This window comes from Schistocerca serialis, chromosome 2 (genome assembly GCF_023864345.2).
Source record: "Schistocerca serialis cubense isolate TAMUIC-IGC-003099 chromosome 2, iqSchSeri2.2, whole genome shotgun sequence".
NCBI classification, from domain to species: domain Eukaryota; kingdom Metazoa; phylum Arthropoda; class Insecta; order Orthoptera; family Acrididae; genus Schistocerca; species Schistocerca serialis.
Genome location: NC_064639.1, coordinates 513,935,100 through 513,945,771, shown reverse-complemented (window position 1 = coordinate 513,945,771; position 10,672 = coordinate 513,935,100). Strand labels below are relative to the sequence as shown.

Below are 10,672 nucleotides of genomic sequence, written 5' to 3'. Positions count from 1 at the left end.
AAAAGATTGCTAGAAGTATCCTTGAATGAAAGAATTACATATACGTGTTTATGTAATGTGAAGATATTCTTCTTTCTGGTCTTGTTTTGTCTGACAACAAATGTTGTGCGAAAATATGATTAATGACTAAACTGCGGCTTGGTTCGCTTTAAACTTCACTGTTTTATTTACGAATAAAAGTACGTTAATTCACTTTTTCTTCGTGGCAATTTATCACGTAATGTAAACTGAATAGTGGGTGGAATAGCAACTCATACTCTTATTAAGGGCAGTATCGTGATGCACTGCACGTATAAACGACCAGCATTTTGTATTAGCACAACTAGGCAATTTTGAAGCGCTGCATAATTTGGTCGTGCGCACTGCTCTAAAGCAGACAGCAAGTGGAGAGGCGCGTTCATGGTGTAGAAACCTGGATTTTAAGTTCGAATATGTATTCATACGCAACAAATTACCCAAGTCGTATGGGGAGCGACATCTTTACTACCTTTTCCCTCTGTTGCCTTCCGCACTCTGCTCCGAACCTGGAGAATGAAGAAACGTGACCTGCAATCACGTGTTCGGGCTGTTCCCCGACGCGTGACGTCACGAGCGGAGAGGGGAGGGTCACGTGTTGGGAAAGACAACTATTGATCATGACGTCATCGGCGTCGGCATGTCTGTAAGTGTGGGAAGTGCTTTTGTGCGTCTCGCTGCGTGCCTATCTACCCACAGGGCAGTTTACTCGGCGAAACAGCTGTGCATCATGCGCTGCCAGTGTTGAACTAGTGACGTGGCAGAGGGGAGTAGAGGGGGGGAGGGGAAGTGTGAATCTGGTTCAAGCCAGTCCTCTGGTATAAATATACGTGCAAAAGAGACGCTCGTTGTCATTTGTATCCTGGCAGAGGAAGGATTTGGACCGTAGTGGAAGGAGAGTGTTTTCTTCAGATAGGTGGTGCACGTTTTATGGGTAAGTCAAGATATGATTCTCTACGTTGGTTTGCGCTTTCTTGTGTAATTAAATGGTTGATTGTTTCGTATTTTGGTGAACGCAACAATGCGTTTTTTTCTTTTGAGAAGTTGTGCAATTCAGGTAACTGCTTTGTGACTAGCTGCTTTTTGTCCTGGACGTACTACTGGATCCTTTTCAACTTTAATATTAGTCCTACAGCTCTTTGTTGAGGGTTTTAAAGCCTTCGACGTAAGAGTAACTGAATTTCTATGGATAGAGCGTGAAATGAGTAGTAAAGCCAAGTGGTGACGTACGATACTGCTGCGATTTTTGCATTAAAGATGTCTAAATCAGCGTATCATTTCATTTATTCGGGATTTTAACTTACTGTTTATAAGCCAATTACGATTGTAATTTCTGCTGTTGGCTTGTTTCACCGTTTTAACAATTAGCGCGCTATTGAATACAAGGGGTTATTAATGATCAATTTGATAACAGCACAGAGGAAAAAAAGTTTTTCCAATGCGTTTTGGGTCGAGTGTAAATGTTTTGAGTGTTTATATTATGCGTGTGGTTTATTCCGTGACTGCGAGGCAGAATAGTTGACAGAAAATGCCGTGCATTTGTTTTCGGTAGATGCTTGCCTGTGCTGGCCGAAAACATTTGTTCTTCGCGTGTAGTACGTACATAGGATATTTGTGGACCGCAGGTTCAAAATCAGTAGTGTTCACTCGGATGCGTACGTATGAATTGGGGAAATAATGTATGATTCTTGTAAGAAGTTAGAATTTGTGTAACTGAGCAGCTTCGTATAAACTACGTGTAGTTACGTCGGAAATCAGATTTATTCACATAGTTCATGCTTATATACATATAATCTCGGTACTATGATTATATATGTGGTGCAAAGTATTCGCCTTAACCCTGCAGTATAATACGTAGTAGACTATAAATGGACCACTAACGAGTAGATTGATAAGTTAACTCAGTGTTACTGGAGTGTAATATTATATGTATGTGTGTGTTTTCTGTATTATGGTAAGGGAGGTTGACGTGGTTTCTTCTGACTTTCAGAGCAGAGTAAGAGCTCATTGCTAACGGAACCCCCTGTAGAGCCCATCAGCAGCTGCAGGGATGAATCTGGCTACGTGCCAACGGTTGGCCGCTGGGGCAGCGAGTGGCCGAGTTGACTCGAGACAGAAACCTGGGATGGGCTAACAGGGGCGGCGTGGCCTTCGGGCCACCCGCTTCCACTTCCGGCATGGGGTAGTTTCCGTGGGCAGCCGCTCCGGTTCGCCTCTGTGGAGCGCTATGAGGAACTGGCCGCCAGCCTCGAGTTAAGCGTGCAACAGCTCGTTCAAGCTCACAACTACAACAGCATTGGCAACTTCGTCAGGTATGAAGTGAAAACCAATACACATTGTTATATAATCGTAGCTAAGAGTAACTCGCAGCTCTAGTCATACTCGCCCCTTCCCACACAGTGTCACAAAACACACACACTCTCTCTCTCACTTTACAACAGTAAAGCATGTAACGAAGAAAACTTCCAAATAATAATTTAAGCTACAGGATATGTGTGATTGACATGAAATTAGTACATTACAGCTTGGATTTGCCTGTTTTCTTTACTATTGTTCAGTACAATGCTCTGCAAACTTAACCCGCCTTATTGTTCCTGCGCAGGTTCTACAAAGAGTTTTGTGCAAGTGGTGAGGATAGCTTGAGTCACTTCTATCGACACTATGAACCTCCCATAACGGAAGAGCATTACACCTGTGTTGGTTTGGCATTAGAACTGCTGCAGAAGCTAAGGCGCCTCGACAAGAAGTTTCCAGGTCTTGCTTCTGGGCTGTTTCTTGCTTCATGTGAGGAGGTAAGGTTAACGACATCTGTTCAGTTTTCAGTATTGTTCCACAATTAAATACTGATTACCCTTTGCAACTGGACAGTAAACATTTACAAAATTTGAATACTACCGGGTCTGCCTAGTTTAATTTTAGTTATATAGTGCTTATTGGCAGTGGGTTAAATATATATTATAGTTAAGTTTCCTTGTTTTGTGGGCTAAGTGGAGTCTTTTAGTTGTCAGATATGCCTCATGGCTGTTCTCTCTTTGTGAAGCGGACGAGAACTGTAAACAGTAATGGATGTTTGAGGAGGAAAGACATTTACACCAGACTTGGAACATATGTTGCTTATGTTTTAAGTACCTGTTGTTTCAAAACTTGGAAAATAGTTATAAAGGATTCAATTTGTTAAAAATTACGGTTTACTTATGTTGTGTGGCATATCGGTAACAAAATTAGACCTGGAATTCTGACTGAAATAATAGTTTCAAATCAGAATGTGAGCTGCTTTGTAGTATTTGGCTCTCACTATTGGGGATATCCACAGTACTCTCTGAATGTGCGTTTTTATGGTTAACCGGATGTGCATTTTAATGTGTAATGTACAGTTCAGTTTAGATTGCTGTTCCATGTCGTACAAATAAGATTTTGGGGGGGGGGGGGGGGGTTTGGTGGTCTTATGTTAGCAAAAAAAAATGCTCACTGAACACCGGTTTGACTTGGCAGTGATACTGTGTGTGCCATGGGTAACCTTATCCTAAAATATCAGATCCATTGTTCCAGCAAAAAGGATGTAACTTTCTTCAACTTCAAATGTCATTAGAATGAGGGAGAGATTAGAGAAAGACATGTACATAGCAATTGAAAGTGAGAAAAGGGAAATAGCAAAAGAAAATCACAAAATATTGTAGATCTGTCCGACTTCTACTGCAGTATTTATATGTTCCTCTATATATGTCAAATGTTTGAGGTTTTGTTAAACAGTCTCTTTAGTTTTACTTTTCTCTTCTTTCAGTCCATAGAAGATGTTGACAGTTATGTCAGCTACGATCCGTGCCCAAGAACGGTGGAAAAGGAGCATGTCCTTGTGGCTCTTCGTATTGACATTGGAGGAAGGCTAGGTGTTGCTCTGTTAGACCCAGGCTATCATGTTGCCAGGGTGGTGACTGTTATGGAAGATAGTTCCTATCCACACACTGGTTAGTAATTATTAAATTATGTAACTTTTTGGACATACACATTCTACAGATTTGTGACATGAACATTCATAATATGTTTGAGTTGAACAAGACATGCTAATTGTGGAATAATTATCAAATGTAATTGTAATTATTTGTTATAAATAGGAAATATTTAAAATTTCTGAGAATCTTAATTTTAAACTGTAGGTAACTGTAATATTATGTAATTTGTGCCAGGATTCACTCTAAGCTCTCCATTTTTCCATTCTCCATATGTGGGAGATACCGTAAGTCTAAACATTTCCTTTTGTTTTAAAGGATGGTTTACACAGTCAGATCAGCCACACTGCCGAAAGGATTATGGATATTCATTAACAGGAAATGGGAAGTATGTGCTGTGGAGAGATCGCCGGACAATGCGTGATGGTCTAGAAGAGGTGTATGCTGCTTTGATTTATGTGGGACGTCCTTTCCTTGCTCCAGTATCTGTCACTGAACGCCGAAACCTTGTATACAACACCCGTTCACTTGTTGGCCGAGATACGAAGGGTGGACTAACTGCTACCATTTGTGTAAAGGTTGGTACTGCTCATACGTCGTGTGAAGATTGGAATATTATGCAGATATTATGTTTTGTTAATGCAGACTTGTGATTCATGACTAATTTCATCTTAACATCTGCAGATTCCACGTGAGGGTGATCCAGTTGTGACGGTGTCCAGGCAAACAGGATCTGGTCGTAATGAGCGACGAAAATTCCCACTTTCAAGTTTCATCAGTATGTCTGACTCTGACATCTTATCTTGGGTGGCAGCATTGGCACAGTCTTTGAATATGGCAGAAGTAGAGCTTGCCAATCTTATGGGTGACCTAGCACATGCACTGTTGGATATGGATTTCCGTGCACAATTGTTGGCCATTAACGACGACATCAACTATGTTGCTCAAGACAACTGACAGATCCAGCAGGTGCAGCAGCGCTCTTGGTGGCGTGCCTGCATATTCTCTGTTATGGGATGGCTCGAGGTTGCATTTAGGCTAGCTTTGGAGTCACGTACGGGCGTCTGTTTCCCTCATCGATTATAAACTACCCCATTATTGCGTAAATTAGTTGTCATTTTTAGTACTTAAAAGATAGTTGCTGTAATAAATTGCATTTAATTTTTGTTGCAGTTTTTTTTTTTCCTTATGTTAGTTTTGACTCTATCATTACTTTATTTCAAGCTTAGTGATGTATTTATATAAAATTTTCTGATCTGGTTTCTTAGGGTCCTGCTTGTGAAGTTTAAATTAATTTGTGTTGTGAAGTTATTGTGCTGTAACATACTTTTTACACATTTGAATTTCTTGGATGATGGGCATCAAGGACCTTGTTTCTATTAATTTTACTGCTGTTCATAGCTGATACTATATAATGAAGTTTTGGTTTGTAATTTTGCAAAAGTCTATTGAGGCTTCAGAACACTCACATATACTTTAACTGCCTTCATATTTTGTGTACAAATACCACAGTTGTTAATCACTATTTATAAGCATTGACAGAATCCTTTGAGCAATAAGAGCATTAATTTGTGATCAAAATTTTCAAGTAGTTATAGTAGTGAAGTCTAAGCTGTGCTGCTTGAACACTTTTTGTGGTGTAAGTTGTTTAAATTTTCATTTCATTATCTTTGAAAAAGTTGTCACTTCTAAGTTTAAAATATCTTCCTCTTTGTTGGGCATGTTTAATTCAGAGAAGGCTGCAGATGGAAAGTGGCTTACATAACAATAAAAAAGTTCAAAAAATTAACACTTCTTATTTGTGACCCTCTCTCCCCTAAATTCCTTGTCAATGTATACATGACGTCTGTATTGCTTTATGGCGAACCTAGTTCATGTTTAAAGGTTCATGGTACACTCTGTTGCAGGTTCTGTATCTAATGCATTTCAGGCGCAACAAAGAAATTGTTCAATAATTCATATAATTGGTGACAGTTTAACACCTTAATTTTACTGTAGTCTACTCGTTAAGAGTTGTAATCTTAATGACAGATTTAACACAATATGAAAATATTAGTTCTGTATATGTCTTGAGGCAGCATAGCTTGTGATGTGCAAATTATCAAGCCCATATTCTTCCAGTATTTGAGAAGGAAATTGCTTAGTGACTTCCAGTGAACTTCAAGATTTCAAACCTTGACAAAGTGTGCTCTCTCTCTCTCTCTCTCTCTCTCTCTCTCTCTCTCTCTCTCTCTCTCTCTCTCTCTCCCCCCCCTCCCTCCCCCCCCCCTCCCAATGATGAAAGGAGAGAAGTTCATTGCTCACTACATTTTTTTGATAGACATGCAGTAAAACACCCAAATTCTGCATCACTTTTTGGTTTATAACCTTGTCATGTACCACTGAATGAACCTGCAAAATATCACTATATGACAACACATTCAGGAGGTATGACATAACATACAGATTCATCTAAAACTAATTTTTTAGAAAACCCTTACTATATTCTCCAGTGTTTGGTAATGAGTGCTTGACAACTAACAAACCTGAAACATAACTTCAAGCCTTTTGCAAATTTTTCTCACACATTTAATGTCATATATTTAACACAATAACTCATTTGTGAAGTAATTGGGCATATGAATGTTTTATACATGAGTTTGATTCTTTAAAGGATCTGGGGTTTACTGGTGTTAAGCTAAAGGAGAAATACTTAGAATTCAGTTTCTAGCCATGACTTCAAAATCTGCAACACATGCTTCATATCATAGGAAATAAATGAAACCACATACTGAAAGTGAAGCTGTCCATCAGCTTCCAACATCTCATTATTTTGTATGTATTTTGATCTCTCTTGCTATATAGTTTTTGCACTGTACGGATCACTTTAGTACTAAGGGAATTACAACAATAGTCTTTAACATTTCCATATTACCTTCCCTTGTCATTTTTTTAAATGTAGAACATTCTCATTACATGTCTTTAAAAACTCAATTTTCAGCATCCTTTTGTAATATCACACCTTAAGACATTTTGAATCTCTTCGTTCTGGATTTTTCTGCAGTCCATGATTCATTTCCATGCGATGCTGTGCTCCAGACATACATTCTCAGAAAGTTTAAGGGGTGCTTTGTCTGTGCTAGTTGGCTTAAGTCCTTCCTTCATCTGTCTCTCATTATTTTTATTCCAAGGTAGCAGATTTGCCTCCCTTGATATGCGATATGGTACCAAATTTTCTTTTTACGGATCTTGCTCCGTCCACTGCCACCAGCTGCTATCACGTTGCATCAGGCCTGAAGATAGTCTAAATTATAGACCGAAACCAGTTGCCAAATAAAATAAACATCTGTTGCAATCAAGATTGTTTTACAGAAAAACAATTGCACTGATTGCTGTTCATTCTCTATTGCTTTCTAAAATTTTAAATTTAATTTTGTCATTGATTTACTCTCAGTCCATATTTTGTGCTCAGTAAATTGTTAATTTGTTCAATAGGTACTGTGATTCTTCTCCAATATTATTTAAGGTAGCAATGCCATCAGCAAATCTGACAATAATTCATCCTGAATTTTAATCACCTTTTTGAAACTTTCATTTATTACCTGTGTAACTCCTTGATAGAGCGAACAGTTAAAAGTGCATTCTTGCAATCCAAACTTTTCTCATTTGGTTTTCCATTATTATTATTATTATTATTATTATTATTCCCATTTTGTTCTTGTACATGTGCATATTATTCATCAGTCCCAGTGACATACACTGCTTCATTTTTCTTAGATAATTTCAAACATTTTACACCACAGTAAACTGTTGAACTTTCATGTCATATTTTTATCAGGTGTATTTGTAAAGCAACTGATCTTTTGAAAAGTTTGTGGACATGTCTCCCATGACAATTTCTGGACACTAACCTGAATCATTGTTCGGTTGCCTCTTCCCTTTTGAGCCTGACACCCCAACGCAACACTAATTGCTTTACTAGTTCTGCTGAAATGTTATCTATCCTTTCTGCCTTGTTTGGTAGCAAGTCCTTCAAAGCTCTATTAAAGTTGGCTTCTAATGCAGGATCCCTTCGTTCAAATTAACATTCATTTCGCCTCCCCATTGCAGTCCCTCCTCTGTATAGGGGCACTGTCTGTATTCTTTCCCTAAATACTTCAGTATTTCCATTCATTGATCAGTTGAAGTATTTCTTCGTTTACCCACAGCTTCTTTATAACTTCATTTCTTATATCTGTATTTGCCTGTACAGCATTTGAGAGCAGCTCATTTTTCCTTGTCAACTACCTATTCAGGTATTCAGTGTCACATACCTACAGCCTCACCAGACTTTGAATGTACATGGTCATCCCTCAATGCATCATTACCATGCAATCATTGTTGATTCTTCTTGATGATTCTCCCAAACTTTGGTGTCATATTTTCCTTTACTAAATTGTGATCTGAGTATACATATACTCCTGGGTACACATGCTGAGTTTGGAATCTGCCTCACCATAATGCAATCCAGCAGGTATCTTTCTGTTTCTGATAGCCTTTTCCCAAGTATACCTCCTCCTCTTGCAATTTTTGATTAGTGAATTTGCCATTACTGCCTGAAATTTATCACAGACCTCGAGGAGTCTTTAGCCTCTCACACACTGCTGATCCTGTATTCTCACATAACTTTTTCGTTCTATCCTCTGCAACTCCATTCCTTTTCCTGACAGACGTTATATTTTCATCTCCTGTCATGTGTGTTTCATAACAGAGAAGTTAATGGCTCCACCTCATGTTGATAATCTACGTAATTATTGATTCAGTCATCATGTTCTGTAGATTCCAACATGCTTCAGGATGTGGAGCAAACCAAAGTATACATTTACTAAATATAAGCAAAGCAGAAAAACTAAATCTGCACAAAAAGTGCCTGTTTTGTCAGGTATGTTAAACAAAGGTATTAATTTTATTTTGAATTTGTAGCTGTTACCAACAATCTCGCTTTATGTTAAATGGAAACTTGTTGAAGATATTCGCCCAAGGATACATGACTTTACTCTGAACTCTTAGAGAATGAGATAGAGTTGCTAGAGCCACCCTAGATTTATGTTTGTAATCAGTCAAGTTATGTTTCCTGAAAACTGGAGTATGTAGTACACCAATGTATAGAAGCTGAGATAAGCAACTGATTGTAAATTACATACTTATATTCCTTCTGTACAAATTCTCAGAAATGTGCAAGAACATAGCTTACAACAGAAAGCTGAGCCCAGCCATCATTCTGAGAAGAAACTTTCAAGGTGAGCTAAGTTTCTGTATACACATCTCCACTTAGAAAGCAATGTGTCATTTCACGAACTTAACTATAGAAGAAAGACAATAAAAATTACTCTCTTTGCATCTCCTGATTGCATATATCACACAATTTTTCTCGAGAAGCTAAAATGGTATGGTATTAAAGGCATTCCACTTGCATGGGTAGAGTCTTACCTTAACAGTAAAAAACAGAGGGCCACAATCAAAGTATACAGTGGTGTGGCATTAAAGCCATTCCTCTTTCATGGGTGGAGTCTTATCTTAACAATACAAAACAGTTTGTCACATTAGCTAATTATGCACCAGAAATAGAGATAAAAATCAAAATGGGGAAACATCAAATATGATATGCTGCAAGGTTTAGGTCTTGGCACAAAATTTTACAATTTCTCAGCTAAAATGAATGGAAGTATGTCATGTATGGCACCTCATTCCACTTGATGATGGCTTAAAAAGCTGAAACTAGTTGTGGGACAAAGTAGCTGTATGAATAAATACAGCCAGAGTGGAAACGATAACCCTCCTTCATGACTTTATTTATGGAGGGTGATGTGTCAGTGACTTACTGAATGGACTTCGAACAATGATGCAACATAGCATTTTTCAGATTTCACACGTCAGTGCCAGAACTGAAAGAAACAATAACGATTGACTGGGGGCCAAATCCCAGACTGACAGTAATAATGATAATAATAATGACTGAGAGAAACCTTTCAACACCTACTTGGGGCAAACGGCAAAAGACCTGTGTCCCTTCAGCTAGTTGGTGTAGCTGCAAATATAGCTGTGGAGCTGACCACTCCAGTTCTGTTTGCTCAGTGAAATTGGATTCACAAAACAAGCTTATAGACAGGAATCATGAGAGAAATGCTACCAATACCCCAGGTGGTAACGTATCTGGCATTCCACTGTACACTGGACCATTGGATTCTTGGGAGTTTGTATACGCCGCTAGCCACCAAGCGGTGTGTGACGGAGAGCACAATTCGCACCAAAGCCATATTTCCCCCCCTCTGTTCCACTCGCAGATTGCGCAAGGGAAAAACGACTGTCTTGAGTGCCTCAGTACAAGCTCTAATTTCCCTTATATTTGAATGGTGATCATTGCGTGATTTGAAAATTGGTGGTAATAATATTTGCTCTACATCCTCGGCAAAGATCGAATTTCGGAATTTAGTGAGCAGCCCCCTCCGTTTAGTGCATCGTTTATCTGCAGGTGTGTCCCACTTCAAACTTTCTATGGGATTTGTAATGCTCTTGTGATGGCTAAATGTACCAGTCACGAATCTCACCGCTCTTCTTTTGACCTTCTCAATCTCTTGAATCAGACCCAACTGGTAAGGGTCCCAAACAGACGAACAATACTTTTAAGACTGGACAAACTAACATTTTGTAAGCAATTTCCTTACCTGAAGGACAGCATCGCTTCAGGATTC

At 38.8% G+C, this 10,672-nt stretch overlaps 1 protein-coding gene across 1 annotated transcript; it reads left to right on the top strand.

The window, feature by feature from the left end:
• Nucleotides 1-655: 655 nt before the first annotated feature.
• Nucleotides 656-5,751, top strand: LOC126456166 (uncharacterized). Its single transcript, XM_050091920.1, has 6 exons — nt 656-661; nt 2,128-2,327; nt 2,618-2,807; nt 3,797-3,980; nt 4,281-4,540; nt 4,647-5,751. Exons 1-6 carry the CDS (start codon nt 656-658, stop codon nt 4,917-4,919), a joined length of 1,113 nt encoding a protein of 370 aa, XP_049947877.1. The 3' UTR covers nt 4,920-5,751.
• The last annotated feature ends 4,921 nt before the right edge of the window (nt 5,752-10,672 follow it).

Excerpts from the sequence above, each read along its gene's own strand:
- LOC126456166 (XM_050091920.1), top strand. Across the intron at positions 2,328-2,617 it reads AGCATTGGCAACTTCGTCAG|GTTCTACAAAGAGTTTTGTG; the intron begins GTATGAAGTGAA and ends GTTCCTGCGCAG. Across the intron at positions 2,808-3,796 it reads TTCTTGCTTCATGTGAGGAG|TCCATAGAAGATGTTGACAG; the intron begins GTAAGGTTAACG and ends CTCTTCTTTCAG.